The sequence below is a fragment of the Hibiscus syriacus genome, unplaced genomic scaffold (assembly GCF_006381635.1).
Source record: "Hibiscus syriacus cultivar Baekdansim isolate YM2019G1 unplaced genomic scaffold, ASM638163v2 tig00117046_pilon, whole genome shotgun sequence".
NCBI classification, from domain to species: Eukaryota; Viridiplantae; Streptophyta; class Magnoliopsida; order Malvales; family Malvaceae; genus Hibiscus; species Hibiscus syriacus.
The window spans coordinates 284205-308159 of NW_024063536.1; the positions used below are offsets into that span (position 1 = coordinate 284205).

The 23955-nt window shown below is 32.2% G+C and overlaps 1 protein-coding gene across 1 annotated transcript; it reads right to left on the minus strand.

The window, feature by feature from the left end:
* Positions 1-11907: 11907 nt before the first annotated feature.
* Positions 11908-12309, minus strand: LOC120197109 (DELLA protein GAI1-like). Its single transcript, XM_039198725.1, has one exon. It carries the CDS (start codon positions 12307-12309, stop codon positions 11908-11910), a length of 402 nt encoding a protein of 133 aa, XP_039054656.1.
* Positions 12310-23955: the final 11646 nt, after the last annotated feature.

Here is a 23955-nt window from a genome sequence, read left to right on the forward strand (position 1 = left end):
TTAACTACAACATAATATTTAAGGTAAAACATATTAAATAATAAATATAATTATAATTAAAAAATAAATTTGGGGTTAAAAAATCATAACAAAATGATATTGTTTGGTTTAATTTTTTTTTAAAAACAATCTCACATGGCTAAGAAACATAGAAGAGCATCCCAAAAGTCTAAAGAGTAAAAATATGAGAACAAAATAATTTCACATTGCTAAGAAACATAAAAGCGCGTCACAACTAACTTCTATAAATAATAGAGGTAATTTGCCATTCAAAATCATGGAGCCTTTTGGTGAGCATTGAGTGAACTATTCTTTCACTTCAATCAATCTCGAATTTTAGGCTTCAATCGAGCTTCTAATTTTTTTTTAGTTCAAGCCTTTTTGAGTTCAAGTTTCAATATTATATTTCGAGTTTGAGTTGAACTTGATAATTTTTAGCTTGTGAATTTGAGTTGAGTTGAGCTTACTTTTAAAGTTTTTAAGTTCGAGTCGAGCTCAGCAATACTCCAGTTCGACTTGGCTCGTTTAACAAACGACATTATTTGGTTTAATTTTTTTTTTTTAAAAATCCCAATTTTTCCCAGTTTTTTCCGGTTTTCTACCGGTCCGGTTCGAACGGTTCAGCGGTTCTGGCCGGTTCACTAATAACGGTTCAACCAGTTTAAATTGAACCGGACTAAGCAACGATTCCCGGTTGAACCGGCAGATCCGATCCGATTTTTAAAACAGATGTATTTATTTATATGAGTAAGGTAAAAGTAAAACCAAGTCAGGTCAAAACTAGGTAATGTTAGGGAAAAAGATTTGAAGGTTTGACCGCCGATTTGGAAGAGAATCAAACGAAATGAAAGCAGTCGGTAAAATATGGAATTTGATTTTGGAGTCGGCTATGTATTGACCAGTTGACTGAGTCTTCGAGTCAAAAAGTTTGTGCAAGGACTGGCGACCGGTGACGGCGCGTACCGGTGACGGCGCTTCCGTGATTAAACTTTCTGTCTAGTTATTTTCTAAAAGAGTAAATTACAAAATTTCGTTAACTTTTTTTTTCATTATTATTTTAATCACTAAAATTTTGAAGAAAAAAAATCAATTTACTTATTATATTTTTATTTTTTTCTCATTAAACTTTTGATTTATTTCTATTTTGATCATTTTTCTGTTAACTATTCAATAAAATTAAGACTTGATATTTTTCTTTTAAAAATAATGAAATGACCCTCAAATTTTCTTATTTTTTATGGAAAGCCCTGGTGCCAAATTCTTTTTAATTTTTCGGGATGAAGTATTTATTTTTTAAAATGGGGAAATTGCACAATAGGTCCTTTCTCATATTCCACTATTCAAAAACCCTTTTTATTGCTAATTGGGCTCCAAATCGACTCAATTAAGCCCACTCAGCCCAACGACTAAAACTACAAAAATTCCACAAGGTTCACATATCTGTCGGGTAAACCCGAAACTATTAACTCAAAATTTAGGGTGTTACAGGTACCTAGTCGATTAATTATTGTCTTTAAAATAGAATTTATGAATTCAAATTTTAATTTAATTAATGATACCTTTTTAGTTAAATAAAAATATTATTTAAAATTTTAGAGAGAAAAGTTAATAATTTGTTGTGTTTAACTAGAGAGAGTTAACCACCTAATATAACGTAAAGTGACATTCCTCTCATTTCTAACTAAAGCGGTGAATTATTAATATTTATTTTTAAAAAATTTAGGTTAAATTGACAACACTTTGGTACTTCAAACTAAAAGGAAACATCACCTAATATAAGGTAAAACTTCGATTTTTCTTTTTTAGGAAAGAAATAAGAAGTATCATAATTGAAAGTTGTATTTATTTACTTAAGTTTGTGCTGCAAAAAAATATTTATTTTAAAAATATTGAGCCTTTAATATAGTTAGAGAATGTTCAAATATTTATAAATACTGAGTCTAAACCATCGAATAGGGTCGAGTGGCTCATCCTCGTTAGATCTAAATACAAGAACATTTCTCTTTCTACCCACCTGTTTAATTTTAATAAGTCATTATTTTTAAACAGTTCCAATGGAGGGTACTTGTTCATTTTAAATTACTGAATTAAACTACCTATGTGGATTTGAATAACTCTCTGCGATAATTTAAAATAAACAAACATTATCTTTTAATTCATTACTGAAAAAGGTTAAGTAATAAGGATGGGGCTATCATGCTTAATAATTAAATAAAAATATCATACAATCAATCAATAGGCTTCATAGAAAATTAATTACAAAGTTTGAAGAAAACAAATTAAGGATTCAATTTAATTAACATGCTAGGATTGTAAGATAAAATTACAAAAAATTTAAAGTAAACAATGATAAAAATAAAGTTTAGGACCAAATTAAAGAAAAGATCTTAATTATTTATCTTTGAATTTATTACTGTCATAGAAAATAAGTGAAGATTTTAAAAATAAAAACAATTTAATTATATTTTGCAGAAAGAAAGGCAAATATCAAAATAGAGTAAAAATGTAAAAATATACGCAAAAAGATATATTAGATCAATACTGAAATTCAATAAGTAATAAATATACAAAATTGAAAAGGCACATGAGATAAATATGGAAAATAATCATAAATACAAAGTTATATTAGAAAGAGTTAGAAACTAATTTAAAATAAAAAAATGTTAAATAAAAAAGTATAATAAAATTAAATTAAATGCATAATGCAACAAAATACCCCTAACGTTTGATAATATTGTCAAATTTACCCTTATTGTTTTTTTTTTTTGGAATATTTGACCCCTTAATGTCTCATTTTGGGTCAAAACCCACCCTCGTTCAATGAAAACCGTTCGTCAACTAACGGTCAATGCATGGAGATGACATGACAAGCTTACATAGCATTGCACGCTGATGTAGCAATGCCACATATGCAAAGGTGATGATGTAGCAAATGCCACGTTAGCAAAAAATAATTTTTTTCAAAAGTAATTATTGTAACACCTCCAACTCGGATACGCGTACGAGGTGTCACATTGACTTTTCAACTCTTTGACTATTTGAAAATCTGACTAAAATTTAACTTTTATTGGAAAATGAAACATATTTACAAAACATATCAGAACATCTACAACTTAAAACATTATTAATACATGCCAACAACATTTCAAATAACAAAGCACATACTATTCAAAATCTCTCTGATCTGATAATATTCTCAGTTATGTTGTCCTGCCTTGCTAACTCAACTTACTTCTCGAATCTCTTTGGACCTACGTGTGAAAATACTCACAAGCTAAGTCTATGACTTAGTGAGGCATTATCAGCAATATAAAATAGTAAAACATTTATATAGATTTTAAAAAATAAATATTAAGTACAAAAACACCACAAGTTTTATAACTTATAACATATCTTATTAAAATAGATAAAGTTATATCCATGTTACTCTTGCTTATACATTTCATATCATTAACATATAGACTTTTTGACAATGTACAATTTATAATCAATTTACATTTCATATTAATTACATATAACTTATACACTTTTCAATCACTATCAATTTGTTTAATTTATATCCATTTATTTAATTGGCCCAACGTATATCGTGGAGAACTAAAAGTATATGAGTATATTGAGGTTGTGTACTAATGCAATCACCACTGCTCACATAATTTGCACTGAAGTGCCACATATTTGTCCCGAAAGACCACATAGATTTATCCCGAAGGACCATATAGGTTTGTCCCGAAGGACCACATAGGGTTATCCCGAAGGACCACATAGGGTTATCCCGAAGGACCACATAGAACCCTCGATTCTTGGCATGCCAACTATACCCCTAATTCTCATAAAATATACTTTGGGCTTTAACTTATAATTAGTTTTCATTTCATTGCTCAGAGTGTGTTTTATTCACATAGAATACATTCACCTAGGGTATTTTCATGTAGAACAAATTTCACGTAGCTTTATCCAAGTTTAACATTTATTCACATGGAACTTAGTCTCATAGTATTTCATTTCACATAGTATATATTCACATATAACACATATTCATACCTTGGCTTAATTCAACATCATTTATTGTTATATATAGAAATTATTCCTATAAAAAATATAATTGAAATATTTCACACATACTAAAACAAACTTATCATGTAAAATAGATTGAGTAATTCATACCCAAAATTTATTCAAAGAATCATTTAGCAAAACAATGTAAAAATATATATTTAACATAGAACATTTTGAAAACAATTTATTTCCAAATCATATGAGGTTGACTCATCGCAAGTCTTCCTCATTCCATACTTTAAAACATAAATATGAATGCACTCACCTTTGCCTCATTTAAGTCCTAACTATACATCATTTCCACTTTAGCTTACTAACTTTACATGTTCATTTGTTCATCACTTGCTTTCGATCAAATCTATACATTAATATAACCCATGAATATTGAAGCTCAATTGCATCTAGTCAATTAACTTTTACTTGAACAAAATGGAACACCTAACTTAACATTTCAAGCTGAATAGTATCGATACTCTACCCATAGTATCGATACTTTACCCATAGTATCGATACTTCTCTTCTATGGTACAGATACCTACTTTAGTATTGATACCATTTTGACATTCTGGAATTCATTTTCAATTACAATATCGATACCTTACTCTTGGTATCGATACCTTACTCTTGGTATCGATACCTCCAGATCAGTATCGATACTACTTCACTCAGTATCGATATTGTTCATTATATTCATACTATCCCCTTTCATTTTAATCTTATAGTATCAGTACTGTTCTTCTAGTACCGATACCTTTACCATGAATTAATCTATTTCACTTAGAAAATTTACCCAACTTCACTTAAATCTCTTACCCTTAACTCTATTCATGCTTTCAAACTCATTTACACTTATTCCCACTAACTTATATCCACTAGAACTCCTTTAACCTCTAAATTCTTCCATAGAACTCTTCAAACTAAAAATCTTATAAATTTTCCAAACATGTTTTAAATCATTTCTAACACTTCAAACACCTTAATTAGACCTTTTACAAGTCAAATATATCATTAAAAATCCAAATATTAATCAATCTCATAAAATCCCTTAAAAACCCATTTTACTAATTCACCCATAACTCATAAATTCCATGGTTTTTAGTTATCTTTAACCTTTCTTAAGCTTTTATATCACCCAAGGACTAAAAACCAACTCAAAAATGAAAGAACCCATCAACTTTAAAATCACTTACCTCAACCATGGTGGTTCTCGGTGGAGAAAGGAAGAAGAGAAGAGTTCCAGATTTTTCTTTCCCTTTCTCTATTCCTCACATGATAAATAACCCTTAAAATGAATTTTAAATTCATTTATTTTCAAAATACCATTTTGCCCTTCAATCCTTCAATCTTTAATAATAAGTCCTAGACCATATTTTCCAAAATTAGTCCTTAAACTTTTTAATTTATCAAAATATAACCATTAGCTTTTAAATCCTTACACTTTAGTCACTGACCCGATGTTTGGAGTATTACAATTCTCCCCCTTAAGAAAATTCGTCATCGAATTTTCACTATAAAAAGAGATAAGGAAATGTCTTCTTATATCCTTGTCACATTCCCCAAATCTCCTCTTCCACTTTATGATTAACCAAAACACTCTTACTAACGAAACCATCTAATTTCTTAGTTATTTAACTTCATATACTAAAATCTGCACTAGTTATTCTTTACAGGTCGGGTAAAAATAAACTTCTATTTCTTTCGGTGCTATAATGTGAAAAGGATCTAATCAATATCTCTTGAGTATCGAAACATGAAAGACATTGTGAATATTTCTACTCTGGCGACAACTCTCACTGATAAACTATTGGTCCAACTCTTTTTAAATTCTCATAAGGTCCAATAAATCTAGAGCTGAGATATACTTTGCATCCAAAACAGAGAATCTTCTTCCGAAACGAGACTTTGAGAAACACTTTATCACCTACTTGGAATTCAATTTCCTTTCTCTTCAAATATGTATAGGACTTTTGTCGATCATTATCTATCTTAAGATTATCTTTATTAATCTTCACTTGCCTTCAACTTCTTTGATCGAATCTGGTCGTACTAAGTCTCGATCTTTCAATTCTAACCAGCTTAATGGTGTCCAACATTTTCTTCTATAAAAAAACTTTATATGAAGCTATCTTGATAACTTCTTAACTTGTGGACATGTCACTCATTTAAAATAAACTCGACAAGAACTCTTTTTCATAGCATATAAATATTCATTAGACTTTAAGTCTCTAATTTCTCCTTTATCCTACTTATTCTATATTTGAAATGCACTAAAATTCATCTTTATTTTAAAGACGATCACGTATTCAACATTTCTCAAAATAGAAATTGTCTTTTAGCTTTGTCGTATCAGTTATCACATTGACCTTTCATGTTTGTAGTGATAAATACGTCCTTGTTCTTCAAAGAATTTAATCAATTTACTTTCTTTTCACTCATTAAATTTCACATATACTATTGACTTTTGATATCTGTATAAATATAATGTCATTCATCACATAGATAGGAGTTTTATCACAACAAATCTCTAAAAGTATTACCTACTCGAGATATGATTTCAGATGTTTTCTTACTTAATTATCTATTTACTTTGCAGCAAAACTAGAACTTTCCCTCTTGTACAAACACACATTCGTTTCCATATTCTAATTATACTAACCGTGGAACTTATGTCAATGTTCTATGCAACATCTTAACATTTTCTTGACACTTGTCAATCTAATTAAGTAATATGTCTATCTTCAATAACTTGGTCAGAGAAAATATAATCATTAACTATATTCTTATCATTCATTCGAATTTTATTCAACTATAACTGAAGCTTCCTTAGTATACATATCTTTATTCTCTTAAATGAGTCTACATGGCCAAGGAATACAACCTTAGACAAATCCACATCACACTTGGTTAACTTAGCATGAAATTTTTCTTCCCATCTTTTAAACTCAAACACCCACGCCTTAACATGACTTTTAAAATCTGAATAACCTGACTGAACCAACCATTTAACTGCAAATAGAAAATAATATCAAAATTAGATCGAGTTCCAAAATACTTGCTCAAGTAATTCCAAAACCTTGAAATAAACCTTAGATCCCATCAGATACAATTAAAATTGGCACTCCATGTATTTTAACTATCTCATTGATGTATAATTCTGCATATTTATCCATTGAGAAAGTAGTTTGAACAGGAATGAAATACGCGGTCTTTGTTAATTGCTCCACAATTATACAAATTGAATCCTTTTTGTTCGAGGTCAAAGGTAACCTAGTTACGAAATCCATCGAAACTCTTTCTCATTTATACTAAGAACTGAAAATTATTTACTCTCATTATACAGATTTCCAATTTACCTTATTTTCAGTTTACCAACATATTAAACTTTTAGACTATATTTCTTTATAACCCTTGTTATATTTACTCTTCTAAACCATTCACTTTAATTTCTTATCTCTTTATTTCCTTCCGGAGTTAAAATACTTTCTTATTTTTTTACTACCTTAATACTTCTTATACTCTTCCATTTTCCGTGATTTTCTGTTCTATCCTTAACATGTACTTATATATTCATCCTTAATTCTAACAAAATAAACTTGAACTATACTTTTGCCTTCCTAATACTATCTTCTTCTTCCAACACCAATCGATATAACATATTAATTTCTATAACTCTCTTAAAATCCTTAGAAAGTTCTATCCCTTTTCTTTGTTTTACTTTCAACTTTAGAATATGACCAACACTTCAAGTTTCCCTTTTTAATTCAAAAACTTCCTTGTAACATAGATCATCTCTTTTTCTTCGTACTTCAATATCCTTTCCATAATGATATGAAAAACATCATCATACTACTTATAATAACTATTAATTGCCAATTTATTGAATCTTCCTAACTTTGGTAATCTACACTCCTTTGTAAAGAATCGTATTATTCTTTATACTCAGAATTTCTCCACTTGATACATCAGAACTAACTTCAAATACGTATCTAACCCTTTAAGATACTTATTCTACTTAAACTTTTATAATTTTTGACAGATTTTTTAATCCAATTACAAAATTTAAACTTAGACCGAACTTGATAGTATAATTCTTGGCTTCATAGAAACTAAAAATTCCTAATTCCTTATTCATATTTCGAAATAAATTTATCTTACTTCAAATAAAAGCCACTTGTTTTATTTTATGTACTACTTGAGAATCATTTTCAAGTATCCTTTGCTACACCGCACTTATTTGTTCGACTTACTTTTCCCAACTATCATTTTCCAATTGATAAGATATATCTTGCATTTCCTTGTTTCTTACTAATTCAAATAACTATTGCCTCATTACTAATAACTTGTTTAGTGGTGAGGGGTCTTAGAGAGTTTCTTCATGAATCTTTTGAATGATCAAAGAATTACAAAAGATTTCAAATTCAAAATAACTTTTCAAACTTCCACTCAATCATAACTCGAACATTAATTATACTTTCTACCATATCACCAATATATTCTTTCTAAAAGTTTAAACCAGTCATTAAAAATTCTACTTCATATCATTCTTTGATCTTAATCAATCTATTAGAACTTAACAACCTTATAAAAATAACTTCATAATAATTACTTCTGAAATCCTAGTAGGGAACATGTTTACTCTCCTTATCACATTAATCCATCATACATGTGCTTGACCTCTTAGCAGTAAGACTACCTCTATTTTAGAGCAATGGAGACCATTCAACAAAAGTTTCTTATCATTTACCAAAAAATTCGCAGATACAGAACTTTCCTCAACTTCTCCCTTAAACTCAGGTTCTTATAAACATTTTAACTCTTTACTAACATTCCTTCTAATAACGGGGAAGTAGATGATTGGAAAAGCTTCATAATCGCGTTCAACATCTAGAAAATACTTCCTGAGGCATCTATTATTCATTTTGCGTAATTACTACTTCTCCCATTAACTCTCTATTTCCCGTTTCACTTCGAGAGATCTCTTAGTCTTACATCTCTTCATATCTAATCACTTAACTATACTAGCAATGACAACATACTTATTACACTATCAGATCAGAGATACTTGTTATTTCGTTGGCATGTATAAACAAAATATTTTTTACAGTCGACCGGTCGATCTATTTCAAAAACTTGACTCAACCTAAGCCCTGATACAAATAAATGTAACACCCCCAACCCGTATACGACACAGATACACGTTTGAGGTGCCACATTGACTTTTCAACTCTTTGACTATTTGAAAATCTGACTAAAATTTAACTTTTATTGGAAAATGAAACATATTTGCAAAACATATCAGAGGATCTACAATTTAAAACATTATTAGTACATGCTAACAACATTTCAAATAACAAAACACATACTATTTAAAATATCTTTGATCTGATAATCTTCTCAGTTATGCTATCTTGCCTTGATAACTCGACTTACTTATCGAATCTCTTTGGGCCTACGTGTGAAAACACTCACACTCTATGTCTATGACTTAGTGAGGCATTATGAGAAATATAAAACAGTAAAACATTTATATACATTTTACAAAAGTAAAATTAAGTACAAAAACACCACAAGTTTTATAACTTATAATATATCTTATTAAACATTGATAAATTTATATCCATGTTAATTTCTCTTATATATTTCATATCATTAACATATAGACTTTTTGACAATATACAAATTATAATCAGTTTACATTTCATATAAATTACATAAAACTTATACACTTTTCAATTACTATCAATTTGTTTAATTTAATCCATTTATTTAATTAGCCCAACGTATATCGCGAAGAACTAAAGGTATGCGAGTACATTGAGGTTGTGCACTAATGCATTTACCACTACTCACATAATTTGCACCAAAGTGCCACATATTTGTCCCAAAGGACCATATAGGTTTGTCCCGAAGGACCACATAGGTTTGTCCCGAAAGACCACATAGGTTTGTCCCGAAGGACCACATAGAACCCTCGATTCTTGGTATGCCAACTATACCCCTAATTCTCATAAAATATACTTTGAGCTTTAGCTTGTAATTATTTTTCATTTCATTGCTCAGATTGTGTTTTATTCACATAGAATACATTCACATAGGGATTTTCACGTAGAACAAATTTGACGTAGCATTATCCAAGTTTAACATTTATTCACATAGAACTTAGTCTCATAGTATTTCATTTCACATAACATATATTCACATATAGCACATATTCATATCTTGGCTTAATTCAACATCATTTATGTTCTATATAGAAACCATTCCTATAAACAATATAATTGAAATATTGCACACATACTAAAACAAATTTATCATATAAAATAGATTGAGTAATTCATACCCAAAATTTATTCAAAGAATCATTTAGCAAAACAATGTAAAATATATTTAACATAGAACAATTTGAAAACAATTTCTTTCCAAATCTTTTGAGGTCGACTCGTCGCAAGTCTTCCTGATTCCATACTTTAAAACATAAATATGAATGCACTCATCTTTGCCTCACTTAAGTCCTAAGCATACATCCTTTCCACTTTAGCTTACTAACTTTACACGTCTATTTGTTCAACACTTTATTTCAATCAAATCTACACAATAATATAACCCATGAATATCGAAGCTCAATTACATCTAGCCAATTAACTTTTACTTGAACAAAATGGAACACCTAACTTAACATTTCAGGCTTAATAGTATGTGTACTCTACCCATAGTACTGATACTTCTCTTCTATGGTACCGATACCTACTTTAGTACCGATACCATTTTGGCATTCTGAAATTCATTTTCAATTACAATATCGGTACCTTACTCTTGGTATCGATACCTCCACATCAGTATCGATACTACTTCAATCAGTATCAATATTGTTCATCTTATTCATACTCTTCCCTTTCATTTTAATCTTATAGTATCAATATTGTTCTTCCAGTACCAATACCCTTACCTATAATTCATCTATTTCACTTCGAAAATTTACCCAACTTCACTTAAATCTCTTACCCTTAACTCTATTTATGCTTTCAAACTCATTTACACTTATTCTCACTAACTTATATCCATTAGAACTCCTTTAAACTCTAAATTCTTCCAAATAACTCTTGAAACTAAAAATCATATAAATTTTCCAAACATGTTTTAAATCCATTATAACACTTCAAACACCTTAATTATACCTTTGACAAGTCAAATATATCATTAAAAATCCAAATACTAATCAATCTTATAAAATCCCTTAAAAACCTATTTTACTAATTCACCCATAGCTCATAAATTCCATGGTTTTTAGTTATCTTTAAGCTTTCTTAAGCTTTTATATCACCCAAGGACTAAAACCCAACTCAAAAACGAAAGAACCCATCAACTTTAAAATCAATTACCTTAGCCATGGTTCTCGGTGGAGAAAGGAAGAAGATAAGAGTTCCAGATTTTTCTTTCCCTTTCTCTATTCCTCACATGATAAATAACCCTTAAAATAAATTTTAAATTCATTTCTTGTAAAAAGACCACTTTACCCTTTAATAATTCATTATTTGATAGTAAGTCCTAGACCACATTTTCCAAAATTAGTCATTAAACTTTTTAATTTATAAAAAATATTACCACTAACTTTTAAATCCTTACACTTAGTCACTGACCCGATGTTTGAGGTATTACAATTATATTAATTTTTATTGATGTCATCATTTCATTGGCTTAAATATGAAATTGTAAAATTTTCTTTTGGTGGGTATCGAACCCAAGTTACATAAATTAAAGCCTTTTCATGCTACCACTGGGCCAAATCTGAGGCTTAGTTATCCTTTGTAAGATTTAATATTTATCCTATGTATTGTGTTTCTCACACATTTAACCCAACATCAAACACTCGTCGTTCTCCTCTACGTCGTGACTCTTTTTAGCTAACTGATCTAACTTCCAACCAAGTTCCTGCAGATGATCGGAGTCGTCGTGACTGGGAGGTCCGAATGTCGGTAGACAACCGACTCTTAAAGCTAAAGCTTGCATCAAAGCAGGCCATTTCATGTGTTGGTTCATTGAGAAATCGATAAAATGGACTCCTTTCTTGCCTTCAAAACCTTCAAGAATTGCTTTATTGGTCGTGAAATTAGCGAACTTTAGACAAGGGTTGGCCTCGCAAAAGTCCATGTGAAGAACATCCGATAAAGAGTTGTCGAGTGGGTTTTGAGGGTATAATCTATAAATCCTCTGAGCTAAAGCTTCAGTGAAATACGTCACCAGTTTTCTCATGGTTGTGGTTTGAGAAATCGAAAAAAGCCCAATTTGTCCCATCAGGGCTTCGGTGAGATTGAGGTTATTTTTGTTGTACAACTTCTGCACACGTCATTAAAGTATGGACGAGCTAGATTCTATTCTCTTACGAGTCGATGAGGACAACCGGATAAATTGAATCAGACGGAATTCTATACGAACCAGCAGCAACCGGAGAGGAAGGAGGGAAAATAACTAAGTTAAACTCGGTTGTGGATTTCAAGCATTTTTTCGATTTAATGTTGTTGTTAGTTGAAGAAGAAGATGAATAAATAGCCTTACCGGGAATTGGTTTGAGATCATAATCCTAGCAGGAAGCTTCCTGAAAGATTTGTTTCCCACTTCTTTGATGTTTCCCGTTGTCGTTCTCGAAAAAAAACTGAATATTCTATACATACCTGTTGATGAAATGTGTTGAAAATTACAATGAAGAAAGTGTTGATGAAATGTTTGAAATACACAACACATGGTGTAGACACCCGTTTTTGTCCGGGTCTTTTTTTAATAATATTATTATTATCGTTATATTATTATTATTACTATTATTATTATTATTAATTTACAAATATTACATTTTTGTTGCAGGCTATTAAGCCCATCAGTACATCAAGCCCAACAGCTGGAACCCGAACCAAGCCTGGATCGGGCCCAAAGCAATTTGGGTTTGAAACCCTAAACATATCATCATCCAGCCGCCGCCGCCAGCAGCAGATGAACAGCCGCGCCACCGTCACTGTTCCGGCCCGTCTCGCTCCACTCCGACTGCTCCCACCTGCACCAACAGTAACTCCATCAGTTCCAAATCAAACCAATCAAAGGAAATAGTAAACAAATCAAAACCCTAAATTAAAAAAATACCTAAATCCCGATAAATCGGGAAATTTGTCCCTACCAAGATCAGAGACCCTTACCCCTACGCTAGCATCATCATCATCTCACCAAACGAAGCAAAATCAACCATAAATCAAGCAAAGATATCAGAGGAAAGGGGGGGGTCATTCGGGGTGTGAAAAAAAAAAACGGAGAGAGGTGGGATTCATTCGGGTTTCCAGAAAAAAAAAGAAAAGAAAAAAGAAACAAAAACCAGAATCGAAAAAAAAGAGAGAGTGGAGAGATTTACCTAGGTTCGAAGCCGGGGAGCCCCAAAGTCACCGTGGAATCCGAGAGATCGTCAAAGTCTCGGTGTTTCGAAGGTAATCTATCCTAAATCTAAAGGTTTAGGTTTGGTTTTAGGCTAGGTGGGGTTGTTTTTCGGGTTGGGGTTGAGTGAGGGAGTCTTTTGGGACCTTTTTTTTTATCCGGCCACCCTGGGCTCCGCCGTGAGCCGCCGTGGCCACCACCGGTGTAGGGTGGTTGCTCCTTCCCTGATGAGGGAAGGGCGAGAGAGTTCTCTGCTCTCTCTCTCTCCCTATTTTGTAGGAGATGAACCAAATGAGAAATGGGGAAGGAAATAAGCCGGTTTTGGGCTTATATTTCCAAACCGAAACGACGACGTTTAGAGGGGTCAGGGCTTCCGTGTTTTCAAGTGTAAAGGGTAAATAGCACCTTAGGTCCCTCGCAGTTGTAATTTATTTATTTCAATCATATACTGAAAGTTTGCTTTATTATATTTTGAGCACTTATGTTTCTGTATTTCTATTTTAGTCCTATTACTATGTGTTATATTATTATTTGTTAATGTTGAACTCTGGCCACAATGTTTGTAATAGTTTCATTTTAGTCATAATTTCTTGTATTATGATATTTTGTGGGTGTTTGAGTTTAGCCATCATATTTGCAAATGTTCTATTTTGGTCACTGTCCGACATTTTGTTTAATTACTTTTTGATCCTCCGTATTTCTATGAAATTGTTTTAGTCCTCATTTGCATGGTTTGTGTAATTATTTGATTTTACGCCTTAGAGTTTAGATTTGTTTCATTTCAGTCCATATTTGGTTATTTATTTCAATTTCATTAGTTTTTAATTTAGGCTATGATATTTATAATAATTTTATTTTAGTCACTTATTACATGTGTTGTGTGATTTTGGCTGATACTCAAATTTGGCCCATGAATTTATGATTATTCCATTTTAGTCACTGTTTATTATTTGATTTAATTACTGTTCGGCCCTCTATGTTTCTGTTGATATTTTAATTTGGCCTTAATATTTTATGCATGTTACATTTTGGTCACTCTTACAGTTTATGTATTTTGTATTTTGTATACCATGTTCATATAGTTTGTATTTTGGTCACTAGATCTTCTGTTGCTAATATTTTTATAAATTTGTACATTGTATTCTGCAGTTATATATATTTTATTTTAGTCCTATTATTAAATGTAATGTTATTATAGTCATATTTTACTTTGGCCACAATGTTTGTATTAGTTTCATTTTAGTCACTGATTTTGTATGTTATATATTGGCTGATGTTCGATTTTGACTCTAAGATTTGTAAATCTTTTTATTTTAGTCACTAGTTTGCATTCGGTTTAATTACTATTTTAGTTCCTACATTTCTGTTTTTGTCATTTTAGTATTTTAATTTTCTATTTTACTGTTTTTGCCCTTTAAGTTGTTATTACCATGTTAATCATTGTAATTATTAAATACTTGCTTTATGACTATTTTATTTTGGGTTGTAATATTCATTTGTATTTATTTCAATATGTATGTACATATTTCGTGTTATGTAGTCATTTGTATCAAATGTAAATAAATATGCCTAACTCTATTTGTTGTAAATATTTTATTGTGCATTTTTTAATCATATTTATTTCCATTTCCTTAAGTATTAATGTTATCCGAATATTTCAAGAATGTATTTGTAGAATGGGTGTGGAGAGTATCACTTGACCGAAGTGGTACAATCCGATACAACGTTCAAACGAAATAAGACTTGAAATAAATTTATTTTACTGATTAAATCTCTTATGATTCAATGTGTTTTTATATGGCAATTTAATTTATGTAGAGGTCGATAGTTAATTTATATTCGATTCAATTTTTCTTAATCAATGTTGATGGAATATTCTTTTACTGATAAGAAATAGTCGAGTTAGCTTTCTCGATGTAGGATTACTAATTTCGAGATTTCTTTTCGGGTTAAAGAATTTTCTATAATTAATTAGTTCAAAGTGAATTAATCCATGTTCAATAAACGGATCACATTTTAACTTTATATTCGACTCATAAATTCCACCATTTACAACAAGGTGTAAGCGACACAGTACCAGTTTTTGGGCGTTGTGGGGTGTTATTCCTTCCCCATACGTAACCGACTCCCGAATCCATTTAATCGAATCTTTGGTGATGCAGACTAAATTTTGTCTTAAAAAAATGATTTTTCTTAAAATTGTTAAAAGACGTTTTTAGGTATTTGACCTACCTAACCCAAAGGTCGATGGTGACTCCATTTTCAATTTAATTCGAATCAATCCAAAATCACCAATTTTTTTATTAAAGTCATAATCATTTTTTTAAAAATAATATTTAATTGTTTCACCTAAAAATGGTTATGACAGCTTGGCGACTCTGCTGGGGACCTTTTTTTAGAGAGTCAAGCTGTAGGTCGCTTACACATTGTGGTCTCAAGTGGAAATTATAAGTTTGAGTGAATAGTTAACTTATGATCCGTTTATTGAAATTTTTAATTGCTTCGTTTTCTGTCATACTAACAGTTTATTTGTAGCTTTCAGCTTTGTCAAGATTTTATCATTTTTTTCTTGTTTTGTTTTCCTTTTGAGTCGAAGGTAGGTATGTTCCTCCTCACACACATCACATACATTTGCATATCATAAGCTCTCGACATGAGCTTCGATCCAAATTAGTTGGGGTGAATGCTTTACTCTCGTAAGAATTTATTCTTCGTATGAGTTTTAGCAAATAACCCAAGGGATACATACCTTATACCTTCGTAGGGATTTATTCCTCGTATGGGTATAAGGCAGTGAATCCCCTCGAATTGAACTCGTTCCGTTCAAAACCCGTAATGGGTGATGATCGAGGGTCTGGCAGCCAAAGGGGGCACCGACATCAAGGACAATTCGAGTCTTTTTTTTCGTTAGAGCCGAAACCAAGCATATAGTGAACCGTCGAACGATCACTCTAGGTATAGTCATACCGAACCTTTGTCCGTCAGTAGGTACCCAAAATAGGTGTACACGAAGGAGGAACGACTCTAAACCTTAACCTTTTAAATTTGTAGAATATTTTTTTTTCCGAATAAAGCATGCGAACTAGATACCATGCGGTTAGGACCAATTTCTTGAAAAAAGATCATTTTGGGTAGATAGCATGTCCGGGTAGGATTGTTATTTAATTGAAAGCATGTTTGGGTAGATATGACGGGGTAGGTGTTATATCCATCTCTGAATTACATTTTTATTTGTATCAATTATTTACATGTACCAACTTATTTTTCTCTTTTGATTGTGTATACTAACTTATTTCTTCTCTTTTGTTTGTGTCATTTTGTCATTTGCATTGCATTGCATTGCATCATCATAATGCAAAAGTGTTGATCCGTAAGGGGATATTCGAGAGAAAATTTTCACAAGAAGAGATAAAAGTTTTCAATCAAGCGATCGCATACACAGACATGCATCGAGGGCTAAAAAGAAGTCCAGAGTACAAGAATGAGATTTTCTCGAAGATCGTGCATCATTCGAGACTGATATGATAATCCACTGATCTAAGGAGTAATCCAGCAGTAGATTCTCATCCACAATTATTCCATCGTTAACCATTAGGGAGTGAAGCACAAACTTCAGTATAGCCGAGGTATTAATGGAGTTAGTTTACAGAGCATTGAGGGGCATCGGTTCCAAGTACAAAAATCCGAGACGAAGCAGTGAGCTCGAAGATCGTGCATCATTTGGTACTGAGATGATGATCCACTGATTCAAGGAGTAATCTAGCAGTGAAGTCTTATCTACAATCATTTCATCGCTAGTTATAAAAGAGCGACACACCGACCTCACTACCACCGAGGCATTAACGGAGTCAGATTACAGAACGCTTGAGGGGCATCGTTTTCAAGGATGAAGATCCGAGACGAAGCAACGATCTACTTCAGACTCAACCATATAAGCGAAGGCATGTCTGTAAAGTGGACTGTCTTGTAATGTGAAGGCTTTTATTTCTGGTGAAAATTATTCTAAGATATTCATCGTTGGGATCAACATTTTTGCATCTGCATTTGCATCTTTGCATCTTGCATATGCATTTCATTTTTAAGCATTCATAAAAGCATGGAACCAATTTATGGAGGATTCGATGAAGTGGTCCTAACTACATTGATAATTAAAAGAAGAAGATTAAATAAGTACAGTGGAAACATATTCAGCTGGTTGTTGGACTGAGCCTTCCAAAATGATATGAGAAAAAAAGTCTCGTTCCTTGAGGTCCATGATGTTGATACCACCTAAGAAGCTCCAGACATTCCGCTAAGAACTGCAAGGCACTGAAGCGTAAGATTCAGAACCTGATTTACTCAGGGGCATGGGCAATCGAAGAATGATGGGGCATTGCATCTACCATTTGCATTGAGAGATTATGTTGTTTGAACTCGTTTTGTTATATCTTCAATATTTGCTTAAATATTTTTAATCTTTGATGACTGAAATGATGCTACCTTCTAAGGTTAAATAATTGAACAAATTTTAATCTTTAGTTCTTTGAATATCAAATGAGTTAGGAATCCTTTTAATTCTTCAAGAATTATAGATTTTTGACATATGGCAAGATTAGACCCTTTCTTATTCTGTCTAAACCCAAAATAAAATCTCTCGATTTTTTTACCCGAAATAATTCCTGGTCACTACCAAATAACCAATTTTTGACATTCTATCTCTTTGAGACCTTGAAATATTCTTTCCACCTTGAAACACTGTATTTATTTTTTGAGACACAAAAGTCATACCCATACCTTTCTTTGAACCAATAAAGTCATCATCGTCTTCTTAGACGTAAAACCAACATTTTCTACCAATAAAACCTACAGACATTGAGTACAAGATGTTCACTTGAACATAAACCTTCCTACAAAGAAGACACAGTGTGGGGCATCTCGCATCAATTTTCTGAAGACGAGCATGAGCAATTGAGACACGTTGAGAGCAAGAAGCGAAGAGAAAAATGGAATTCATTCAAAATAATTCTATCATGCATTAATTACATTGTTTTCATTTAAATAAAAATTAATCTTGAAAATTTATTCCCTGGGGATACCTGTTCTGCAAGGAATTCTGTGTATGAGATGATGAACGGCTTTCTTTCTTTATCCCTTCACAAAAGGAGAAAATGTATCCCTTGTGTCCCCATTTGAGCCTGAATGATATTTCTTTTGATTCAACCCTAACCAAGGATCACCCTCCACACTGGGGGGCAATGTGAAGGAAATCTAAGTGAAGAAAATTGATCCAAATGAGATACCGAAAGGTGAACCAGACGCAGAGTGCAAAGATCAAACCAAAGAAAAAAAAACAAAGAGCAAAGAGAAAAATCAAAGCAAAAATCAAAGAAAAAGCAAGAACAAAAAGAGGACAAAGAACACAGACAAAGAGTCTCCTGACTCAAATGACGCATTGAGCTTCAAACCGTGAGATTAATCAAACACAATCACTCTAGAATCACTTGACTCGAAGATCATAAAACATCAAGAGAAAGACATGCGAGTAGATTCAAATTGAGCAAAACAAGATCGAAGGCATCAGAGTTAATTGATCCTTGGTTCAAATACCCTTAAAACACATGTTTGGGCCTTTTATCCCTTTCTTTCATAACCCTGAACCATGACCTACATTACATGCCTTACAAGTCCCTTCTAATCATACATGGATTTCTAAGCGGAAGAGACTATCCTCATATTTCATCCCGCCTATCAGGATTAATATTTTACTTTTAAAGATTTTCTAAAATCTTTAATGCATGATAGAGAAAATAACAAAGGGGGTTAAAGACGTAAAATTCTGAGTAACGTCTTGAAACCAAAGGAGGATTCGAGTTGAAAACCTGAAAGGGCGGCTCGAATATGAAGATTATTACATAGGAGACGATTGCTCAAATCCCTTGATGAGGCATCACACAACATGAATGAGAACATGAGAGTTGGGAGTCAGAGAACACTTCCAATAACTGAGTACAGAAGCTACTCCATCAGATCAGAGAACAAATAAATGAGAACACTATACTTTTGACCAAAAATAACCACTTGAGACTTTTGATCCTTCCTTACTTAACCATTTCTCAAAGATAGCATTGATCTTGACACTTGTCAAATAGCTATAATTTATTGAAGGATTAAAATTGTAATTAATTCTTTAATATCCAATGAACTCTTGTTCTATGATTTGTCAATTGTGAAACCTTAAAAGCGGCAATATTTTCAAATCTTTTGATTAAACATTTTTCAAAACTATTGATATTTTCAGACTTTTGAAAATAAAAGAAGAAGAAAAACATTTTCAAACAAGATAATCTCTCTGGAAGCGTATCTTGGAATTCAAAAAATATCTATCTGAAGCTCAAGATCGAAGCTGGGGCAAGAGAAGCTAAATTTTAGGGCAAAATTTGATGGAATAAACAAATGGTCTCAGGTCAAGGTTTGTAAGAGTACCCATTGGTGGAAATACGGACAAGTTGAATCAATGATAGAGTGAAGACTGCTCTCGCGATCATTCTCCTTCTAGATCGAGAAAAGTATACACATACATACATACATACATACATACACATACATACATGATACATAACATTTGTATCAAACATTTATCATCATGTGTATTAAAGACATTTTTCTCCTCACTTGAGGACAAATTGAAAAAAAAAATCAAATAAATTTCATATTGACATCTATCATAACATCCAAGATAGTTAGTCAAAAATGCATCTTTCTGATCTTTTCAGGAAATAAGAGCTCGGAAATAACCAGGTGTTTTCAACTTGAAAGAACAATGCAATCCACATATTTGGCTTCCTGAAGTCAACAATCAGATCTTCTGAAGACGTTTCCTCAACATGCAGGAATCAATAGACAAACTTTGAGCTATTGAGATTATTTTCTTTAAAAAAAATATAATAAATAAAGTGTCGTCTCACTGGAGATAGTTTTCTTAAAAACAAATTTTATTTTGTCTCGCTTGAGACAACTTTCTCTTTAAAACAAATTGTGTCTCGCTTGAGATATTTTTCCACAAATTTTGAGGATTTTAAAACAAATTGCGTCTCGCTTGAGACATTTTCCTTGAGATACAAATTTTGAATTTGATTCACTAAAACAAAATTATCTCACCTTAGATTGTTGTTTCTTTCAAAACAAATTTTGTCTCGCTTGAGACCTTTTCCCTTTGAGATCCAAATTTAGAATTTGTTTCACATTAAACAAAGTTGATCTCACTTGAGATCGTTTTCTCAAAAACAAACTTTGTCTCGCTTGAGACAATTTCTCTAAAAACAAATTTTGTCTCATTTGAGACTATATCTTAAAGCAAATTTTGTCTCGCTTGAGACATCATTTTCTCTCATAATACAAATTTCAAGGTTGTTGTACTTAAAGCAAAATTAATATCATTTGAGATTTTCAAAGCTGATTTTGTCTCGCACGAGACAGTTTCCCCTTTAAACAAATCCTGAAATTGTTTCATTTGAAACAAAATAAACACTTTTAAAAACACCTTTGAGATTATTTCCATATAAACAAAATCGACAATCTTTGAATCTTTTAAAACAAAGTTTTGTCTCTCTTGAGACAATTTTGTGAAAAAATCTTTGAGATTGTTTCTTTTGAAAAAATCTTTGAGAATTTCTTTTGAAACAAGAATCTTTGAGTCTATTTCTTTGGAAACAAAATTTTGTCTCTCTTAAAGACAATTTCTTTTGAAAAAAAAATCTTTGAGTTTGTTCCTCTTGAAAAAATCTTTGAGTTTGTTCCTTTTGAATAAAAATCTTGGAGTTTGTTCCTTTTGAATAAAAATCTTTGAGTTGTTTCGTTTGAAAATCTTTGAGTCTTTTATTTTGAAACAAGTTTGTCTCTCTTGAGACAATTTTGTGAAAAAAAATCTTTGAGTTTGTTTCTTTGGAAACAAATTTTGTCTCTCTTAAGATAATTTCTTTTGAAACAAAAATCTTTGAGTTTGTTTCTTTGGAAACAAAATTTTTTCTCTCTTAAAATAATTTCTTTTGAAAAAAAATCTTTAAATCTGTTTCTCTTAAAATGAATTTTGTATCTCTTGAGACAGTTTCTCTTGAAGCAAATCTTTGAATATGTTCATTTTGAAAATCTTTGAGTTTGTTTCTCTTAACAAAATCATCTTTGAGTCTATTTCTTTAAAAACAAATGTTGTCTCTCTTGAGACAGTTTCTAATGAAAAACTAACTTTTGAGATTGTTTCATTTGAAACAAATTTGGTCTCACTTAAGATGTGATCCATCTTTGAGTCTGTTTCTTTTGAAACAAAATTTTATCTCTTAAAGACAATTTCTTTTGAAAAAATCTTTGAGTTTGTTTCCTTTGAAACAAAATTTTGTCTCTCGAGACAACTTCTTTTGAAAAAAAAAAACAGCTTTGAGATCGTTTCTATTAAAACAAATTCTATCTCACATGAGACAGTTTCCTTTCAATGTCCTATTTAAGTCGTTTCCTTTGAAACGAATTTTGTCTCTTAAAACATTTTCTCTTAAAACAAGATCATCTTTGAGTTTGTTTCTCTGGAAACAAGGTTTTATCCCTTAAAACAGTTTCTTTTGAAGAAAAATCTGAGTCTGTTTCTTTGGAAACAAAATTTTGTCTCACTAAGATACAATTTTCTGAAAAACAAAGTTTTGTCTCTTATGACAATGTTTTAAAAAAAAAATCATTGAATCTCTTCCTTTGGAAACGAAATTTTGTTTCTCTCGAGACAATTTCTTTTGAGAAAAATCTTTGAGTTTATTTCTTTGGAAACAAAATTTATCATCTTTGAATCTGTTTCCCTTGAAACAAACAAACATCTTTGAGATCGTTTCCCTTGAAATGAATTTTGTCTCATTTGAGACGGTTTCCCATGAAACACCAATCTTTGAGAATGTTTCCCTTACAAACAAATTTTGTCTCTCTTGAGATAATTCCCTTTAAACGCTATATTTGAGTCGTTTCCTTTGAAACGAATTTTGTCTCTTTCGAGACAGTTGCTTTTGAAACACATTATCTTTGAGCTTGTTTTTCTTGAAACAAATCTTTGAGTCTGTTTCTTTTGAAACAAATCTTTGAATCAATTTCTCCTGAAACCATGATCCCTAAAGATGGCCAGTCGTCCTCATCACGTAGGAACCGTGTCATCCCCTGACCAGATCTCCTCATCATGTAGGAGCCATGTCAACCATAGATAACCAGCCGTCCTCATCACGTAGAAACCGTGTTATCACCTTTAGATGGCCAGAACTCTTCATCACGTATGAGCAGTGTCATCCCCTGACCAGATCTCTTCATCACGTATGAGCGGTAATCACCCTTAGATAACCAGCCGTCCTCATCACGTAGGAACCGAGTTATCACCACTCTTAAAGATGGCCAGCCGTCCCCATCACGTAGGAACCGTGTCATCACCTGACCAGAACTCTTCATCACGTAAGAGCCATGTCAACCTGATAACCAGTCATCCTCATCACGTAGGAACCGTGTTATCATCCCTAAAGATGGCCAAGAACTCTTCATCACGTATGAGCAGTGTCATCCCCTGACCAGATCTCCTCATCACGTAGGAGCCGGGTCACCCTTAGACGACCAGACCTCTTCATTGCGTATGAGCAGTGTCGTCCCCACCAACAAACTATCTATTTTTTAAACCAAAAAGAGGAGAACCAGACAAAAACGTGTTTTCTTGTCGTCTTTGCCCTATTCTTGTTAACAAAAGAATGTGCAAAGAGGGGCAGCTGTAGACACCCGTTTTTGTCTGGGTCTTTTTTTAATATTATTATTATTATCGTTATATTATTATTATTACTATTATTATTATTAATTTACAAATATTACATTTTTGTTGCAGGCTATTAAGCCCATCAGTACATCAAGCCCAACAGCTGGAACCCGAACCAAGCCTGGATCGGGCCCAAAGCAATTTGGGTTTGAAACCCTAAACATATCATCATCCAGCCGCCGCCGCCAGCAGCAGATGAACAGCCGCGCCACCGTCACTGTTCCGGCCCGTCTCGCTCCACTCCGACTGCTCCCACCTGCACCAACAGTAACTCCATCAGTTCCAAATCAAACCAATCAAAGGAAATAGTAAACAAATCAAAACCCTAAATTAAAAAATACCTAAATCCCGATAAATCGGGAAATTTGTCCCTACCAAGACAGAGACCCTTACCCCTACGCTAGCATCATCATCATCTCACCAAACGAAGCAAATCAACCATAAATCAAGCAAAGATATCAGAGGAAAGGGGGGGGGGTCATTCGGGGTGTGAAAAAAAAATGGAGAGAGGTGGGATTCATTCGGGTTTCCAGAAAAAAAAAAAAGAAACAAAAACCAGAACCGAAAAAAAAGAGAGAGTGGAGAGATTTACCTAGGTTCGAAGCCGGGGAGCCCCAAAGTCACCGTGGAATCCGAGAGGTCGTCAAAGTCTCGGTGTTTCGAAGGTAATCTATCCTAAATCTAAA